Genomic DNA, 20,853 nt, shown 5'->3' on the forward strand with positions numbered 1-20,853 from the left:
AAGGTGATCAAAACCTCAGTCTTTCTCTTTCCCTCTCAGTAACTGCTCGTCCCTGCAGTCACCTGAATTTATTAGTTACTTTCCCATTTGAAGCAAAAGCTCTGTTAGGTTCTTGCAGGTTTGCAGTTGCTTGTGGCAACTGCAGTCCAGTCTGAGCAGCTGGTTGCCTGCAATGCCTTAAAGCTTGTTTGGAACAGGGAAGTAGATGCTGGTTCCCCAAATTTGTTGGAAGAACTTATTCAGTGAGGAGCTTAATCAGTAAATACACTTAGATAATTTCTAACGCACTAGTAATACTGGGCTCACTCGCAATTTAAAGCATAGAAGGGGATAATGGGCTGGCCACATCTTATACAGTAGGTGTATCACCACTTAGATAATTTCTCTGGAAAATGGGAGTTCTTGTCTCACTTTATGTGCAGCTTGGTCTAGTTTGAAAGTACATCTCCAGCCTTCTGGAAGAATGCACTGCACAGTGGAATATAAGTGGAAGTGTGTGCAACTACTTCTTAGAAAGAAAGAGTCATGCTCCCACTGGAACTGTGTTGCTGACCAAGAATATTTGGTTAACTTTTTGAAAGAAGAATTACTTATTTTTCCTTGAAGTGACTCCTGAGAGGAAGGGTAAGAGGGCTGAAGAGGGAGTGTGTGCTATTTATATATGTAGTGAAGAAGGTATGAGTTTCAAGTTTAAATTTTTTGTACCTCTGTCCATGTGCTTGGTCACTAGTCTCAAAGAACTTTTAAAATGTAGTTTTAATAACATTTACAAGGAAAATATCATTTTTTCTAGATGTAGACAAAAATACTGTGAAAAATAGTACTCAGTCTACAAAAAGAAGCTCTACTGCTGAAGATGAAATTCCTAGAAAAAAGTCAAAGAAGAACAAGAAACACAAAAGCAAAAAGAAGAAGAAAAAGAAGAAGAAAAGGAAGAAAGAGAAGAAGCATAAAAAGCAGCCAAAGGAGTCAAAGTTGAGTACACGTCATGCAGAACATGCAGACTTGCAGCCTGCTTCTCACTTGATGCCAGAGAAATCAAGCTCCAAATTGAGTGTACAGCATGCAGGATTTGGAGATGCAAATCTGGCTGTCCAAGTGCAGCCAGAAGAACTGTGCTTAAAAGCAAGTGAGGGGCTTGACAGACAAGCTTTAGGACTTGTTTCTCATTTAAGAACTGATTCTCAGCAATCTACAGAAAATCTTGGAAGTGAGAAGGGGACTTTGTGTGCAACAAACCCTCCATTTAATTTAGAAGGCAGTCAATCTGATATCCAAGGAAATGCTAGTATAACTCAAACTAAAATTTGCACTAGAGAAGAACAAGTTCAACAGTCTCGTGAAAATATTTATCCTATAGCTGTTAATGTGAGTGAAAGGGGTGTTCTTGTTGATACTGGAAATGATAGTTCATCTAGCATCCCATCTGGAGTTGCCAATAAATCTGAAATTCAGAAAGATCCAGCAGCAACTCTAGCTTCAGGGGTAGTAGAAGCACTAAAAGGTTCAGAAGCTATTCTCAAATCTAAAGGCACTGGTGAAGTAAAAGCTTGGGGTACAGCTCTTGAGTCTGAGACCATGGAGGTGTTAACATACTCAGAAGCATCTCTACAATCTGTGGCACAGGGGAGAGCAAAAAGTTTGGGAGCAACTTCAGAATCAGTGTCTTTGGCAAGTGATGTGACAACAATTCCTAAATCTGCAAATCAAGCGGATCTGAATACTGTGAAGGTAGCTCATGTGTCTGTGGCCATGGAAGAAGTGAAAATTCCAGAAGCAGCTGAAAAATCTCTGCATTTGGGAAATGTGAAAAATGTGGAAAGATCTTTCGAATTAGGGGGTGTGAGCAGAACTTTGGAGCCAGCCCTGAAGCCCTCAATTATATCTGATAGTTTGAGAGTGACACAGTGCAGCCCCATGGAGGGTTCAAGTGTCTTGAAGGCAGATGTATCTTTGCAACATCCTTTTAAAATATCTGCAGTGACCGCTGCGACCCAAGTGGAAATAACAAGTGCCAAAATACCCCTGGGACCAGGAGCTGTTACAGAAGTGAAGGATATTGAACCAGCTAGAAGCTCTGTGCATATGGAAAATGTGACAGCTTTGGAAGAAGCTCTGCAGCCAATTGCTGTAGTAAAGCCCAAAACTTTGGAAACAATCATGGAACCTGTGGGTGTTAGAGCAAAAGATGTCAGAGCAGCACAAGAATGTCTGCCAGTTCAACTAGTCAAAGATGTGGAAGGTACCACTGATCCTGCAACAATGCCGAATGCATCAGGAATGTTCCTACAACCTAAAGTCTTGACAGAAACAAGAAGTGTGGACAGAACCCAGGAATCTGCGCTTCCAGCAGAATTGACATATGTGAATGTGGTTGCAGAGGCAAAAGGTTTAAAAGCAACTTCACAACCTGTAGCGGTTGTACAGACCTTCATTCCCCGAACAACTCCAGAAATCCAGATGGTGGAGGGTTTTAAAGGTCCGCAAGCAACTGTGGAAGTAACGACAGTAAAAGGTCAAGAAACAAGTCAAGCTACTCTGCAACTGGAAAGAACTAGTGCTTCAAAAACTTCAGAATCTGCTCTCAAGCCTGTAGTTGTAACAGAGGCAAAAGTTTCAGAAGCTACTTCATTACTGAGACAGTCAGAGGAGCTGAGAGAATCAAGATCTGAGAGTGAATCAAAGGCTGTGGTGGAAGCAAAAACTTTGAAATCAGCTTCACTGTCTTTGCAGATGGAAAGTGTGAAAGCTTCAGAAGCTGTGCATTGTGGGACTGTGGCCAGAGGTTTAGCAGCAGCGCTAGATTCAGCGGTGTCAAAAGGTTCAGAAATAAATCTAGATAGTATGGCAGGAGTAGAAGCAGGCTCAGATGCCAGTCTCCTAGCTATGAAAGTCGGATCTGTGAGACCAGTGAAAAGTTTGGAAACAACTATAGGACCTGTAGCAGAGACAGAAAGGAAAGTTTCAGAAGAAGAGTGGGCCAGAGCTGGGACAGAGATGAGGACATCTTCATCACACCTGCACGTAGGAGATCCAGCGTCTGTAGGTATAGCAAAGATACAAGCTTTGAAAGCAGTCTTGCAGCCTGGAACCCTTGCAGGGGCAAGGGGGTTAGGAGAAAATGTGTGTTCTGAAGCCAGAATGGGTGGCAAAGTCTTGGAAGCAAGTCCAGGACTTCTTGCCTTAGAAGAAAGGTCAGAAAGAACTCCTGAATCTGTGGTTGCATGTGTAAGCGTGGAACCAGTTAGAGAGTCTGAGGCATTAGCAGGAATGACACATTTGAAAAGCTCAGCAGAGAGAGAACATGCAGAAGCAGTTGCAGAACCTCTTGGTGCAAGCAAAGCAAAGAGTTCTGTCATTTCACAGACTCCGGTCATGACACATACAAGAACCTCACAAACTGAGATAGTAGGGGAGATACCTGAACTAGCTACCAGTTCTGCCACCGTAGAAGTGAGAGGTTTAGACAACTTGTCAGAAGTTCAGGCAGTTGCAGATGTAAAAGATGTGGAAGTGAGATCAAAAACTTCACACTTAACACAGATGAAAACTTTGGAAATGGTTGTGGGATCTGAAACAAGGACACTCATGCAAGGCTTAGGAAGGGCATTGGCATCTGAGGTGGTTAGAGAAATGAGGCATTCTGAAGCGGCTTCAGAAGATCCAGACAAAGCAAAGGCAAGTAGCAAAGAAGCGATATTAGAACCTGTGCAAACAGTGACGGTGCCAACTTTAGAAACAAGTTCAAAATCTGTACAGGAACAGATAGTAAGTCATTCAGAAGCAGTATTAGAGTCTTTGCCCAGAGTGGAAGAAAAAGCTATGGCATCAGAAATAGTGACAGAAATGAGAAACTTGAGAGGAACGTCAGAATCTAAGATTTTGACAGATGTGAGAACTCAGGGACCTACTGTAGAATATATAATTGCAACAAGGAGGACAAGCACAAAAAAAAATGAGCCCTCACTTACCAGTGTAAAAGATTTGGAAGAAGCTTCAGAAATGGAGAAAGCAATGAGAGCAAAATATTTGGAGCCATCATCAGAAGCTAGAGAAGTAAGGTTGTTGGAAAGTATGAAAGAGTCTGCAGCAGTAGAGGTGAAAGGTTCTGAAACAGTCGAAGAGCCTGAGGTACACATGGATATCCAAGGTTTAGAAACTTCCCAACAGTCTGAAAATGGGGTGATGAATGTTGTAGAGGATGTTTCAGAAGCTGTTCCAGAATCTTTGCACACTGAAAAGCAAGAACATCTGCAAGCCGTTTTAGAAGCAAAACCTGGTGCAGAATGGAAGAGTACAGAAGAGGCTCCAGAAATCTTGAGTGCTGCTGAAATGAAATCTTCTGAAGCAGTTCCCAAACCAAGGGACATGAAAGATCTGGAAACAACACTGCAACATGAAGTGGCAGCAGAAGTACAATATGCAGAAGGGGTGCAGGGTCAAGCTCAGGAATGTGAGATACTGATTGAGAAGAAAGACGCAGAGCAAACTCAAGGATCTGAGCCTTTAATAGCAGAAACAGTTTTTAGTTCTTCACATGCAGCAGATGAAAAAGGTTCAGCAGGAACTCCTGAATCTGAAATAATCAGAGACACAAACCAGTTGGAAGCAGCTCCAGCTCATGTGGCAGAAACAGCAGATTTGGAAACAGCTCCTCTTCCTGAGACTGTTGTAGAGCTGAAAGATGCAGAAGGAGCTGTGACGTTGGAGGCAGAGACAAAAGATTTGGAAGCAGCTCCAGTACCTGAGACTGTTACAGAAGCAGTTCCAGTACCTGTGACAGAGGCAAGCCAGTTGGAAGTCATTCCAGAGGCTGAGGCTGTCAAAGAAGCAACTCCAGAACAGGAGTCAGAGAAAAGAGATTCAGAAACATCTGATGTGCAACCTGATGTGGCAGCACGAATGAGGGAGACTCTGATGAGACTTGAAAAAGTTATTGAAAAAAGTAGCCATAGAAGCAGTGATAAAAAACATGATGCAAAGAAACAAAAAAGGAGTCGCTCCAAGTCTCAGTCCAGGTCTAGGAAGCGGAAGAAAAAATCAAGGTCACGTTCTACTTCCAGGCGCTTGACCTCTAAAAGAGCACGTTCTAGGAGCAGAAACTATTCAGGTTCCAGAAAAAAGCATTCCAAATCTAGATCCCGATCTGTGGAGAAGAGAGAGAGAAGAGTGTCTTCCCGGAGGTCCAGGCGCAGACGTTCCAGGTCGTCTGACCGTTACAGGTCTAAATCCAGATCAGCAGAAAAGAGAGGGAGCAGATTGTCTTCTGGGAGGTCCAGACGTAGACGTTCCAGGTCGTCTGACCGTTACAGGTCTAAATCCAGATCAGTGGAAAAGCGACTGTCCTCTCGAAGGTCCAGACGTAGACGTTCCAGGTCTTCTGACCGCTACAGATCCAAGTCCAGGTCAGTGGAAAAGCGACTGTCCTCTCGAAGGTCTGGGCGCAGACGTTCCAGGTCATCTGACCGCTACAGGTCTAAGTCCAGGTCAGTGGAAAAGCGACTGTCCTCTCGAAGGTCTGGGCGCAGACGTTCCAGATCTTCTGACCGCTACAGGTCTAAATCACGGTCAGTGGAAAAGCGACTGTCTTCCCGAAGGTCTGGGCGCAGACGTTCCAGATCTTCTGACCGCTACAGGTCTAAATCACGGTCAGTGGAAAAGCGACTGTCTTCCCGAAGGTCTGGACGCAGACGTTCCAGATCTTCTGACCGCTACAGGTCTAAATCACGATCAGTGGAAAAGAGAGGGAGCAGGTTGTCCTCCTGGAGATCCCGCCGCAGACGTTCCAGGTCCTCTGACCGTTCTAAATCTAGATCCAGGTCTTCAGAAAAGAGAGGGGGCAAAGAATACTCATGGAGGTTCAGACATAGAGGGTCTGGTTCCTCTGATCGTTCAAAATCTAGGTCAAGATCTGTTGAGAAGAGAGGTCGGAAGGCATCTGTCCGGAGGTCTAAACATCAGCGCTCAAAGTCCTCTGACCGTTACAAGTCTAGATCCAGATCAGTAGAAAAAAGGGATCGAAAGCAATCGTCGCGGAAGTCTAAACGTCAGCGCTCAAAGTCCTCTGACCGTTACAAGTCCAGATCCAAGTCAGTGGAAAAAAAGAAGGAGTCCTCACGAAAATCTAAGCGTCGCCGCTCAAAATCTTCTGAACGTTATAAGTCTAGGTCTAGGTCTGTTGAAAAAAAGCGCAAGGAATCTTCAAAAAAATCCAAACGGAAACGTTCCAAGTCCTCTGATAGTGTTAAGTCTAGGTCCAAATCTATAGAAAAAAGAGAGAGTAAGTTATCCTCAGTAAAGTGCAGTAGCAAGCATGTGGAGTCTTCTGAACTTCAGGAGTCAACCAGATGTCTTGAAAAAGTAGTTCCTGAACCTTTTGCAAGTGAAGGCAGCTCCTCCAAATCCTCTAATGGTCCCATGTCAGAAGGAGTAAATGGCCCAGAGCTGCCACCAGTATCTGAAAGTGAATTAGCCAGAACTCTTGATAATCTTGAGAAAAGCTCATCTGTTGAAAAAACAGCAGGTCTGCAACCTTCTGTGGTGTCTGAATTTGATAGCTTCAAAACCCCAGATGACCAGGAATTGAGATCTATGCCTATGGAGAAAACACAGGTTTCAGAACTTTCTGTCACATCTGAAAATGGATCAGCTGAAAAAGCAGTGACTCTGGAGTCTTCATTGATACCTGAACTCACATATTCCACATCCAGGTCAAGTTCCTCATCTATTGAAAAAGGTGGAGATGCAGAAAGTTCTTCAGCAACAGAATTTCAGCTCTCCGTATCCCATGAAGAAGAGTCAAGATCTACCTCTCTCAAAGAAGTAGAGGGTCCAGAGCCTCTTCAGCCGTTTCAAACTGGATGCTCTATGTCTTCTGATGATTACAAGACAATCTCCTCGTCCTCCGGAAAAACAGAGGTTCAGGGGTCTTCTCTGATATCTGAAAGTGTACTCTCTGACTTGTCTGATGGTCATGAATTGAGACCTGTTGCAAGACCCTGTGAAGGTTTGTTCTTTGAAGTACCTGAAAGTGAACCTTCCAAGTTGGCTGACAGCTCTGAGTCAAGGTCACTATCTTCTGAAACAATAGAGGCTCAAAAATCTTTACTAGCACCTCAAGTTACATGCTCTGCATTCCCTGATGTCTGTGAGTCAGCCTCCTTGCCTACTGAAAAGGGCCAGATGCCGGGGCCTTCTCTGGCTTCTGACCGTGGATGCTTCAAGTCTCTTGATGGACATGAATCAGAATCCAGCTTTGCTGCACAAATAGAGGAGCTTCCCTTGGTATCTGAAGATGGGTCCTTCAAGTCACCTGGTGGAAATGAACAAAGATCTTTATCTGTTGAAAAAGTCAAGGCTCCAGATGCTTCCCTGACATCTGAGTGTGGTCCTGTTGAAATCTCAGGTGACCTCATTTCAGCATCATCTTTTGAAAAAATGCAGGAAGTTGTAGTGACAACTGTAGGACACAGCTGCAAGTCTTCTGAAGTTCATGAGTGCAGATCATCTGTTGACAAAGATTTAGATGGCCCGACACTTTCACAAGTACTTGAAATTGATTGCTCTGAATCTTCTCAAATGCATGAATCAAGATACCTGCCTGCTGGAAGAACAGAGGGTACAGAATCTTTCCTCATGTCTGTAAGTGGAATTCCCGTGTGCCATGATGGCCATAAATCAAAATACAATTACTTTGAGAAAACAGAAGGCGCAGAACTCTCATTGGCATCTGAGCTTAGGTGTTCTGTCTTCCCTGAAGGCTATGAATTGACATCCACTGCAGTTGAAAAAATGGAGATACGGAAGCCTCCTCTCCCATTGGAAAGTAGGCTTTCCAAGTCTGCTGATGGTCATGAATCAGTAAGCACATCTACTGAAAAATTACAGGCCCCAGTGACTTCTCTGACATCTGAAGGTGGGGTTTTCCTGTTGCCCGATAGTCATGAATTGAGACCTATCCCTGCTGAGAAAGTAGAGGTGCGAAAGTCATCTGAACTGAAATGCATTGCATCCCCCGATGGCCACAAGTTGAGATCTGTCTGTGATGAAGAAATACAGGTGCAGGAGCCACCTCTGGTACTGGAAGACGGGTGTTCTGTTTCCTCTGATGGTCATGAGTTGACATCCACTGCTTTTGAAAAAGTTGAGGAGGACGAGCCTTCTCAAATGTCTGAAAATGAGTACACAATAGGGCTTGATGGCCCAGAGTTGACATCAACCCCTGCTGAAAAAACAGAGATGCGGGAACTTTATCGGATGTCTGAAGAAAGATGCTCAGTGTCCATTGAGAGCCAGGAGTTGCGGTCACCCCCTATTGAAAAGATAGAAGCGCAAGTGCCTGCTCTGACGTCTGAAAATGAATATGCTGTATCTTGGGAGGGCCGGGAGTTGAGATCTAGCTCTCCTGAAAAAGTAGAGATGCAGGAAGCTTCTGTAGTACCCGAAAATGAGTATGCTGTGTCTTCTGAAGATCACGAATCGCCATCTTTCCTTGCTGAAAAACCAGAGGTACAGGAGTGTTCTCTGCTGTCTGAAAATGAGTATGCTGTATCTCCTGAGGGCCAGGAGGTGACAGCCAGCCCTGCTGAAAAAGAGGTGCAGGAGCCTTCTGTGACATCTGACAGTGAATATACTATCTTCCCTGAAGGCCAAGGATTACAGTCTGCCCTTGCTGAAAAAACAGTGGTGCAGGAGCCTTCACTAGTATCAGACAGTCAATATGCTTCATCCCCTGAAGGGCAGGAGTTTCTCTCTGCTCTTGCTGAAAAAACAGAGGTGCAGGAGTGTTCTTTGCTCTCTGAAAATGAGTATGATGTATCCCCTGAAGGCCATGATTTGAGATCCAGTCCTGTTGAAAAAGAAATGGAGGAACCTTCTGAAACATCTGAAAGTGAAAGTTCAATGTCCACTGATAGCCAGGAGTTGCAGTCTACAGTTGCTGGAAAAACAGAGGTGCAGGAGTTGTCTTTGTCTGAAGGTGAATGTGCCATGTCTCCTGAAGGTCAGGAGCTGCAGTCTAGCCCTGCTGAAAAAGTAGAGGCTAAGGAACCTTCTCTGACATCTGAAAATGAACATGATCTGTCCCCTGAAGAGTATGAATCAAGATTGACACATGCTGAGAAAACAGAGGATATGGATTCTTCTTTGACATCTGAAAATGACCATGTTTTGTCCTTCGAGAGCCAGGAGGTAAGATTCACCTCTGTTCAAAAAGCAGATGCACGGGAGCTTTCTCCAGCACCTGAAAACGAATGTGCAGCATCCCCTGATGGCCAGGAGTCGAGATTCTATACTGTTGGAAAAGTAGGCCCTCTTGAACCTTTGGCACTAAATGATCGAGCCTCCATGTCCCCTGATGACAGTGACTTGAAATCCGTCCCCACTGAAAAAATGGATGATGCAATGCCTTCTTTAATGCCTGAAAGTGGGTGCTCCATGTCCCCTGATGGCTACAGTGTGAAATCTGGCCCTGGTGAAGAAGCAGGCGATCTAGAGCCCTCTTTGATATCTGAACGTAGACATTCCACATCCTCATATCAGGAAGGTCATGACCTGAAATCTCCCATAGAGGAAGAGGGTCTAGAGTCCTCTTTGACTTCTGATCATAGACGATCTGTGTCCCCTGAGGGCCATGACCGGAAATCTACCATAGATGAAGAAATGGATGATCTGGAGCCCTCTTTGACATCTGAACATAGGCGCTCCACGTCCCCTGATGACCATGAGTCAAGATCTAGCATTGGTGAAGAAGCAGAGTATTTGGAGCAGCCTTTGACAACAGAACGTAGATGCTCTGTGTCTTCTGATGAGCATGAGTCCAGGTCTACCACTGGGGAAGAGGTAGAGGATGTAGAACCCTCCTTGACAGCTGAACGAAGAGACTCCACATCCTCTGATGAGCATGAATCGAGGTCTACCACTGGTGAAGATATGGAAGATCGGGAGCCCTCTTTGACAGCTGAACGTAGACACTCCACATCCTCTGATGACCGTGAGTCAAGGTCTACAACTGGTGAAGAAATAGAGGATTTGGAACCTTCTTTGACAGCCGAACATAGACGTTCTGTGTCTCCTGATGGCCGTGAGTCAAGGTCGACCACTGGTGAAGAAGCAGAGGACCAGGAGCTCTCTTTGACAGCTGAACGTAGACACTCCACCTCCTCAGATGAACATGAATCAAGGTCTACCACTGGTGAAGATGTGGAGGATATGGAACCCTCCTTGACAGCTGAACGAAGAGATTCCACATCATCAGATGAGCATGAGTCAAGGTCTACCACTGGTGAAGAAGTAGAGGATATGGAACCCTCTTTGACAACTGAACACAGACGTTCCACATCCCCTGATGGGCGTGAATCTAGGTCTACCACTGGTGAAGAAGGAGATGATGTGGAGCCCTCCTTGACAGCTGAACGAAGAGACTCCACATCATCAGATGATCACGAGTCAAGGTCTACCACTGGTGAAGAGGGTGAGGATGCGGAGCCCTCTTTGGGAGATGAAGATAAACAGGATTCCATACCTCTTGAGAGGTTGGAGGAACAGGACTCTTCCTTTATACCTGAAAGCAGGCGTTCTGAGTCTTCTGAACGTGAAAAATCTAGATCCAAATCTGTCGATAAAATATCTGACAAAGAGTCTTTACGAAGATCTGTAAGCAGACGCTCAAAATCTCCTTGCCAAAAGAGTCGATCCACATCAGTTGAAAAAGTGGCAGATAAAGAGTCTTCACGGAGATCTAGACGTAGACGCTCCAGGTCTACCGTTCGCCAGAAGAGTAGATCCACGTCTGTTGAAAAAACAGCAGACAAAGAATCTTCACGGAGGTCAAGACGTAGACGCTCCAGGTCCACTGCTCGCCAGAGGAGTCGATCAACATCTGTTGAAAAAGCAACAGACAAAGAATCTTCACGGAGGTCTAGACGTAGACGCTCCAGGTCCACTGCTCACCAAAGGAGTCGATCCAAATCTGTTGAAAAAACAGCAGACAAAGAATCTTCACGGAGGTCTAGAAGCAGACGCTCCAGGTCTTCTCAGCGCAGATCCCAGAGGTATGATACAGAATCCCGCTCTAGACGAAATCGCTCCAGATCAGTAACTCGGAGGAGAGCATCAAGATCAAAATCCAATCGTCGGTCTCGATCTAGCTCATTGTCGCGTTCAAGGCACAGGAGGAGGAGTAGGTCCAGGTCAGCATCCAGAAGGCGGCGTTCTTTATCAAGAGACAGGCGCAAGAGATCTCAGAGAAATAGATCAAGATCGACTGACAGAAGAAGAAGAAGATCAGATTCAAGAGATCGTAGAATATCACTCAGATTACGGAGCAGAAGTCGAACACCTATTCGTCAAAGGCGGTCAAGGTCAAGAGGAAGAAGACGGAGCTCTAGTAGGTCTCCAATTCGACTACGGCGGTCGAGATCTTCAGGGAGAAGAAGATACAGCAGATCACCTGATCGTCGTAGGTCGAGGTCATCAGAACGATTTTCAAGCAGGTCACCTAAACGTCTTACGGACTTGGGTAAGTGATAATTTTGTTTTCGGTAGTTCCATGGTTAGGTGATCCCGTGTGCATTCATATAGTTTTATTTTAATGTATTTCTGTAGCATTCATAAGGAGTTTCTTGGAAGTTATTTTGTGCATTATGTTTAGGCAGTGACTTCCGGTAAGAGCTTTTGTTTCAGAGGTAGATCAATGCTTACCATTTGGATGAAAGTGTATTTAGAGCAGGTTATATCTTGGTTATAGAGCCTTTATACAAAGGTAGTATGTTGCAGTCTTGAGGAACACTGTTGATTGTAATAGTAAATGCCAAGTACTCTCTGAGAAAGTTAAAAATTTCTAATTTTCCTGAGAACAAATTGAGCGTGAAAGAGCATTTGAAAGTAAGTGACAGTTGGAGAGTTCTTCGCTGTCATCAGCTGTAATGCTTGTTTATCTGTTTTCATTACTCCGTCTTGCCTTTTTCCTATGGTAAGAACTTAATGGGAAGGGAGACTTGTTTCTGAAAATAGTCTCAGACCCAGCTGATTGGAAAATACAAAACCCTAATGAACTGCATCCCTTCTCTGTGACTGAAGGGAGGCAGTACAATTTCCTTAGATAGTAAGTTACGTAAGGAGAAAGAAGGTTTTAATTTTGAGTTAAGGTCACGTGCAGTTTTTGAAGAAGCCACTTTTGGTGGACCTTAGGTTCTGATCCTTTTAATCCTGTCTCATAAAGTTACCATGGAAGCCTCTCTGCCAGAGAAGTATTTTTGTAAAGAGCGTAAGATTTACTGAGCATCCTTGAATCTGCTTTCATGCTTTGATTATGCACCAAGTCTGTACCTATATACTTACATTGCTTAAGAAGTAAAGGAATGTTGTCCTTTTAGGATTTTTGTACAACTGTATGCTTGCAGAGATAGTGGTAACTCATTTATTTGCAAACGGGCAGATAAATAAGACTTGCTTTATTTTCATTCCCTATTTTCTGTCAGAGGACCACATGTGCTTTTTTTCCTTAATAAAGCAAAATACTGTTTTATTAACAGTTTTGCGTGTAATTGTATTTTATCCAAAGTGCACATTTTATTCAGTACTTCTGTTTTTCTGTTGGTGGAAGTAACTTCCAGGCTACGTACTGGGGGACTTGAGGGGACACAAGACCTTTGAATGCTTTTCAGAGGTAGCTGGGAAGTAATGCACAATGTGGGTAAAATCTTGTGTTTTCTCTTTGTACTTTGTTTAGTCTGCCAGAAGTGCTTATTTATTAAAGCAAGAATCTGTAAAAATAATAATTTTTTTTAAAAAAAATAATAATTTTTTAGACAAGGCCCAGCTACTTGAAATAGCCAAAGCTAATGCTGCTGCCATGTGTGCTAAGTCTGGAGTTCCCTTACCACCAAGCTTGATGCCTTTGTTATCTCAAAAGAAAGACGACAAAGCCAATCAGAAGTCATCAAGAGATACACTGAAGGAGCTCACTGAGGTAAGTGAGAACAACAGTATCAAACGTGAAAATTAGCAAGTGGGGTTTTTTGTGACTTGTAGGCAAGCTGTCATTCTGTGTGCTTGGTTCACGCATAAACTGGCTTGTGGTTTGAGCCCTTGTTCTCTAGGCAAGTTTCTTTAAGTAATAGAAACAGGCTTTTTCATTCCTTGGAAATGCATGAAATCCAATTCTTTTGCTTTTTTTGGTTTTGTTTCTGTTCTAATTTTGTACAAATAGGTAGTTCTTGCAGTCCTTCAATAAAAAACAAAGCTTTCACTTCTAGTTTTTGGTTCTGGTGTTAGTAATGTTCTTCTGTTAGTGAATTTCACATTGTTGAATGTTATCTCTGGGTTAAAAACCTAGTGTCCGCTTCACATAGTTCTATGTATTTTAATATGCACTCTAAGATATTTTTAGAGAATTACTGTTTTAGTTCTATCCCACTGCAGTTCAAGTCTACAAATGGGATGTTTTTGTTCTGGGGAAAAAATTGCTACTTGTCCTTTTACCTTAGTAATGTCACCTTGTTCAATTTGCTAATTTCTCCCTACGTTTTTTTCCCAAAAAACTAGAGAAAATTTGGAATGGGGAAGAAAGTGCTTTTGGGTTCCTGTTTTTTTTTTGTGGTTTTTTTGGTTTTGTTTGTTTTTTTTTTAATTGCATCATCAGTGTGACAGTTTTAAAATACATGTTTATGGAAATAACATCTGAAATTAAGCAACGTCAAAGTGCTGAAAAGTAATGTCTTAGTTGTATGTGGACTCATGGAAGCAGAAGTACCTGTTAGTAAAAAAGCTGAGGTTGTGCAGATAGACTGTGCAGACTTCATAAGTTGTTCTTCATTTAACCTGACCAGGATCCAGTGTAGCTAGTGCTAATCTGGAAGCCCAAACCCTGCCCCTTCCTTGCCCTTCCCAGCTGCAGGAATCTGTTGGATGATGTTCCTGTTCTGTTGTATCAGAATTGGCCCCAGAAGCAGTCCAGGCCTTCATCCTATGGTAGTGTGCCCAGGTGGAAAACCTTTCCAGAGCCTGTTCAGCTTCTCGTGGGAAAGCTAGCTGCCCTGTCTTCTCTGCAATGTAACCTGCAAACTGGACAAACTGCTTCCAATTAGTTGGGAGCCAACTAATAACTATAGATAAAACATTTTGTTGATGAGCTTTCCAAATAGTGCAGGCTTTTCCTGTTGCCTAAAGAATGTGCTTCAGTCATTGTTTGGAGGCGACTTTAGCACAGGAGAGTGCCGGAATATTTTTTTTATAAGGACTGATGAGAACAATGTCATCAGCGTGTCTTGATTTTTAGTGATGGAGCTGTCTGTTTGCTCCTTATATGTCAACAATCAGGTCATCAAACAGATGTGGCTTACAATGGTATGACCTTGAACTAGAATCAGATCAGATGATGGCTTCATTTTGGTATTTTTCTGAAATACTATGTCCTCACATGTCTTGTAAATCTTGTAAGTACACTTTTCATGAATGGGGACATACTAGAAGCATGGTAGTAGACTATAATGTTCTCAAATGCATTTTGGACTGACTAAGTGATAGTTGCTACTGGTAAACACTCAGTGCAGGTACCATGTTCAGTAAAGAGTTTTTCATCATAAAATTCTAGTGCCTCTAGAATGTCTTTTTTTCTCCCCCCCCCGTTCTCTTCTCATTTGACTGCAGTATCCCTGTAGCATCTATATGTTTTATATTCAATTTCTGTTGACTATAAAATGAGGATGTCTTGTGTACCTGGCCAACGTCAAAGTATTTCAGAAGAAATCTGAGATCTTTTGGAGCCATTGCTTCTGACTAGGTCGCTGCACTACCAGTGGAACTTAAAATTAGTGACTATTGATTCTTAGGTTTTCCTCTGTAGTAGTTCTGTGAGTTATGCTGACGTTTCTATCAGATTGCAATACGCTGGTTATGTGGGATGCCAAACAATGAGTGAGTTCCTGCTCTGGAATGTTTGCAGCCTTACACATGCATTCTGCAACTAGCACTGTGCAGGAAGTTTTACAGTATGCTGCTGAAATTTTACGTCTGTGAAATTATTTGCTGTATAAGTGCCTAGCAAACCTAGGTAGGTCTTTGATAATGTATCTAAAATGTCAAAAGTACAGCTGTTGATGACATCGCTAAAAATGTTTTCAACTTCTTGTGCTTCAGAAAAGAAAAACAGTTTTTTCTAAAAACATTGTATGTTTTGGTTGAAAGCCCGGGTTTATGTGCCCCCCCCCCCCCTTTTTTTTTTTTTTTTTTTTTTTTTTTAGAAATGCAAGAAGATTGCTCAAAGTACAGATGATGTGATAGTGAACAAACCTCATGTTTCTGATGAAGAGGAAGAAGAACGTCCTTTCTATAATCATCCTTTCAAGCTCAGCGAACCCAAACCTATTTTCTTCAATTTAAGTGTGAGTGCTTCTTTAATTTTCAATATTTTAAATTGTGGTTTATATAATGCAAGTAATTTTACAGAAGTTAAACAGGTATTAATAATCTTGATGGAATTGCACTGGGATGTTGTTAAAAGTACACTTGCTACAATAGGAAACTTACCTGCAGTCTATGAAATTGTGGCAGTTGCCATAAGTGGATTGAAACTGGTTTTTCCTTAAGGTCTCTGCAGCTTTTAAAGCTTAAATAGCATCAAGAGGATCGGTTTTACTTCACGTCTTCATTGCAAAAATATCAGTATGAATTTGCAAACAGCATTGGAATTGGAAAATGCTTTTGGAGCAGCACTGTTTTTCTTTAAAAAACAAACAAACCCCAGCAAAATTCTAAAATCATTTTGAGGTGTTCTAAGTAAGATGATGCTATCATCCTTGTGTGGACTTCAAATCTTGTATGTCTCCTGCTTCAGTCAATCTCAAGTGTTTACTAAAGGAGAAGAAAATTCTGTTAATTTTGAGATTAGCCAACAGAGAATTAAATACTGTGTTAAGAATGAGGATCACTGATGTTGCCTGTTACGAAGAGGGTCTAAATGTCTCATTAAAGCCCCTCATTGGGGGACTGCTTTTGGCTGTGTCAAAGCTTGTGTTGACATTTTCTGGTATGAGCGTGTTGACAGGAATAAAATGAGGAAGCATTTCTTTAAGTGCATCTGGGATTCGTTTGAATCATAGATCAGAATTTGTCTAGTTTTGGGTTTTTTTGTTATTTTTTACAGTTGTATTTTTGGGGGGTTTTGTGCCCACAAAAGTCTGCTCTGATTTTGCAGATATAAAGTACTATGAAAGTATTGATATGCTAAGTGAAAATATCAATAACATTTATATATTATATATATAGCTTGTGGCATACACAAAATAAGCAGTAATACATATTTGCATAAGGTGTAAGATAGGAATAAATTTATGCTTTATGTTGTACCAGTAGAAAGTGGTATGACAATAATAAAGAAACCTTGGGATTCTTACACGTTCCAAAGAGGAATGTTCTTTAGCGGTTATGGGCTGCTTTGTCTGTTTTCCACGGTTCTGACCCTTGTAGTATCATTCTTTCTATTCTTTCTGAATGCAAGCGTTACTATCATTTCCATCCGTGTTCCTTTGATAGTAGCAATTTACCCAATATTGGGAGCTGTCTGGGCTCTGTTTGCCTCTTGGAAGAGGAAACTGTCAAGAGATTTCTGCGGACTCTTAATTTAGTAGCAATACTGTCTAAGGAAAACAAGCTCATAGACTTAATCTACTTTGAGATTCATGCTGCTATTAACTAGAAAACAAAATGATGAAAACTGCTTTCTCTATGTATAGTAATGCAGAGCTTTTTATCATCATGTGGGTATCACAGCCGATGTTTTTTGCTGACCAGAATTTTTATTTTGGAGCGTTCCATTACAAAATGCATGTGTGGCAGATTAAGATTGTTCTCTTTATGATGGGGTGGAGAGAAAGCAGAGACATTAATTGTGAGAGAGAGGTTTTGTGTATTTTTGGCTGCTGAAGCTGATTTAAGCTATTTTAATTTCTAGCTGTTTCATCTGCTCTTACACTGTAGTTTGTTGCTCACTTGTATGTTTTTAGGGCAGTGCTAAAATTATTTGTTAAAAAGGCTTTTGTTCTGATGTTAGGAAAGATGACTGTTTTATGAAAACTTAATACCAAGTGCATGCAATAAATTGTTTTTCAAAGACATGTGAATATTGTGTGTTTTCAAGTTTTAACTTCTTCTAATTTTATTTCTTTAAGACTCCCAGCATAAAACCAGCACCACCACCACAACCAAAAAATCAGGTCAGCCTGTCAAAGGAATTTCCTGTTTCATCTGGGTCTCAACATAGGAAAAAAGAAGCAGATAGTGTCTATGGAGAATGGGTTCCAGTTGAAAAAGGCAAAGAAGAAAGCAAGGATGATGTTTTCCCCAAACCATCCATTGAGGTAAGGAAGGGAAGGAAGGCATATCATATAAGAAAACCAAAACGGTTACCTGGTCAGTCTGGTATCAAATTGCAGTCTGCGAAAAAAAACCGCTTACATAGGTAGTATCTAATACTTTAATAAGCTAGTTATCTGAACTGCTGTGGTCTTCAGATTTGGTCGTCATGCTCACGTGGCCAATGATGAAAGCAACTGGTAACCATATTGTGTGCTTTTGTCAACTTGTAGCTACTTTGTTGCACTAGAATTTAAACTTTTTTGCTTGAAGATGAAAAGCAGGTTTCTTGTCCAGTTTCCTGCAGAGGCTAATACCCTAAGTTGAGACTGTCATAATTATAAATTTAATAATAATTAAAATTGTCCTACCAATTTTAGAGCAATAACGTTGCATTGAAATGTAATCCATTAAAAATAGATTTGAAAATAGTTTCTAAAACTGCCATTTCCTCTGGATGTATTTAATAATTTCTTAGCTTTACAGTCACATTTTCTTACAAGTTGTCTTCCATGTGGCCTTCCAAAGGAAAATCTAATTGTATGTGTAATAACTTAAGGAAAAAGAAAAAGCAAATGTTTTTCCCCTTGAAATGTCTTCAAAAGGATATTTTGTGGGGGTTTTGTAATTAAGTAAATTAAGTATTTAAGACAGATGTAAATTTTTTTCAAGTTATGTTAACCTTACTCCATCTGAAGACTTGTTCTCATACCTTACAAAGCAAATAAACAAAAAAGCCTTGGCATCAATTTCTGATGAAACAATCTTTCCACTTGGTGCGTTTTGTTTTTCAAGAACTTTCTAAGATTGTACAGTTCACTTCCTGAAGCACAGAAGGTGTTTTCTTCTGGGTCTCTTACAGCACCAACAGCACAGTGAATATAACTCATTTAACAGACATTTTCACAGCGTACCTCAGAGTCTGATGGTCAGGCACCCAGTTCATTGTTCCCTTAGTGTAGATGGTAACTGCTGCTTGGTCTTTGTCATGAACCACTAATAAGACAAACGTTCTGAAATATTTGTGCAGAATGTCATTCCCATTTACTAGTGTATATGTAAAAAGTCCAGAGCATAGAAACATTGTATACGAACATTTGGCCCTGTTTTTACTGGGTGGTAAAAAGTCTTGTCCTTCAAATGGTTAATGATATGCTCATAGTTAGGCAAGCTTGGTAGATCCCTGCATCCAGGTTGCCAATGATGCTAGGCTCATGTCTTTGACAAATTGGGTTAGCTAAGCACTGATGGTTTGTGTATTGATTATGTAGAAGAGGCCTTAAAAATTGACAATGGAGTAAATATATTAAACATAACTTTCTTTCCTTACTGTCATGTGTATCCTTATAAATGCTTGTAACAATGTTGTCTGTTTTTATATTTTGTAAATAAATATTTTTATTTGCATTTACCTTAACTTGGTTTGTGTTAAGGGTGATTTCAAGGGTGATTAGCTGACAGTAGTGCATACCATCCCCTTGGGTTTGACAATCCTTAATTTTGAAATACAGGAGTACTGTTGTAGTAGCAGAATCCCTGTGTGTTCCTACAGGGAGTCTGAAAGGTAACAGCGTCCTTCTCTGCTTAATTTTTTAAATGCTTATGAGGACTTTTTGTGGATGAAATGGCTTCCTTTGAGCAAAATAAGCCAGATAAGCTCCCTTGCTGTTGGAGTAGGGTAGTGGGGGAGTGTGCTTGGATCCTCAGGGAGTTTGACGTTTAATTTACCTCCATTCAGTGTTGATAATTTTGAAATCTGATTGTGACAATTCTGATGCAAGTCTATATTGACATTAAAAAATACATACTTGGTTTTATTGTTACATTTTTATTCAAGTTGCAGAATTAGTTATGGGATAAGCAGTCTGGAATGGCCCTGCTAATATATTATGAATTGTTTTAATAAAACTTCATCCTCTTAATATAGTTGTTTGTAGTAGGAGGAGATGGAGGAAAAAGTCTTGTAATCTGAAGTATCAGCATGTCTCTAGAAGCCAGAGAAACCTATGAGAAAGAAGCTGTATTTGAAAGTCTGAAAGTATAGCATTGTATTTAAGTTTGGAGTATACGCAGGTGACTTATGCAGAGAAGCCGTCGTGATCTAAAAATGTAGTAAATGCATTTGGTGTATCGGTGGACCTACAAAGTATGTCAAAAATGCCTGCTTTCTATTGTCAGCCTCTTCCTTCTTGCTTCAATATTTGTGATTTGTGTCTGCGGGGAAAATGTCATTAAAAGTCAGGATTGGAAAGGCAGAACTCTTACGGAGAATAGCATGCTGAACTTGAAACTGTTTTACTTGACTAAATAATAACAACTTTTCATACTTCAAGCAGAGATTTTTTTTTTTCAAGATCCAAAGCTGCCATCGAGTGTCTTGACATAATACAAAGCCATGATGGTCTCCAAAATGGTGACTGACCATGTGGGGAAAGTGTATGGGAATTCTAACTAACCAGGGTATCTACTAATAGGCCCCAGTCCGGTAAAGCACTAAAGTACACATGTATGTTTAAGTATGTGAGTGGTCCCAATGTGGTTTCAGTGGACTACTTGCATGCCTATGTGTATTGCTGGATTGAAGCTTTTGGTGAGTAGAATAACTTTTATTTATCTCCTGAACCAGTTTCACAAACAAAACATTAAAGAATTATTGTAACTATGTGAGGGAAACTTAATAACTCAAGAAAGCGTATATTGTAAACAGGCATTCTTTTACATACGTGACTGTCATGCTAGGTGATTGTTAGAAGATTTTTTAATTCTTCTTGTACCTTGTTTATGATCTGTGTTTTTCATCAGCTGGGACAATAAATAAACACTGAAGTCAGTTTCATAGACACATAGGACTTCTGGGATTTTAAGTCTGTCTTGGTCGGTGCCAGATGTTTCAGTAATGATCTTCCCAAAGGAAATACTTTTTGTCCTAAACAGTAGAAAAAATTGCCCATCTTAAAATAAGATTTAATAGCCAGAGTACAAAAATAACTACTCTTATGCAGTTGTAGACAACCGTGTCTGTCTCTTACTGTTTTCAGTATTTACTAAATTCTTGACCTGGTTCCTGTCACAGGAATTTTGTGGATTAACTGTATTTTTCTGGTCAGCAGAGTCAATTTTAAATTAGTTTCAGTGTCTTGTAGTGGCCCTTTAGTATAATGTGTGAGAGGCTAAGATTATGAGTTAGTACCTAACAAAAGATACAAGTCTTTTGTAATACAAATTTAAAAAAAATTAAACCCATCAAATTACTTCATGTCTATATGCCACCTGCTGTTTTGATTATTGGGTTTCTTCTGTGCTTCAAACAGTTCCCAGCCCTTTCAGTCTCCTTGACATGTTCATTTCTAAAGAAATTTCACTTGTCTCTGAGCACTGTTCTTTTTCTCCTTTCAAGATAGAATGATCCATAAAATGCACATCATCTGAAGAACAAGGCACAAGTAATTTTGCAAAAGAGCTGTATACTAGCCATAATTTATTACATCTTTATATCCCCAA

The 20,853-nt window shown here is 41.1% G+C and overlaps 1 protein-coding gene across 6 annotated transcripts in view; it reads left to right on the top strand.

Moving 5' to 3' along the window:
* Positions 1-20,853, top strand: part of SON (SON DNA and RNA binding protein) — a 41,109-nt gene that overhangs the window by 3,762 nt on the left and 16,494 nt on the right. For all 6 annotated transcript variants that reach the window (XR_012621889.1, XR_012621890.1, XM_074814271.1 and 3 more), the window contains exons 3-6: positions 794-11,518; positions 12,810-12,970; positions 15,243-15,383; positions 17,169-17,357. Coding sequence is in view for 4 of the 6 variants with exons in the window: in XM_074814271.1 (XP_074670372.1) it covers positions 794-11,518; positions 12,810-12,970; positions 15,243-15,383; positions 17,169-17,357 (11,216 nt within the window). In the remaining 2 variants the exon portion in view is untranslated. The remainder of the gene's footprint in view (positions 1-793; positions 11,519-12,809; positions 12,971-15,242; positions 15,384-17,168; positions 17,358-20,853) is intronic.

The sequence above is a fragment of the Strix aluco genome, chromosome 2 (genome assembly GCF_031877795.1).
Source record: "Strix aluco isolate bStrAlu1 chromosome 2, bStrAlu1.hap1, whole genome shotgun sequence".
Classification (NCBI taxonomy): Eukaryota; Metazoa; Chordata; class Aves; order Strigiformes; family Strigidae; genus Strix; species Strix aluco.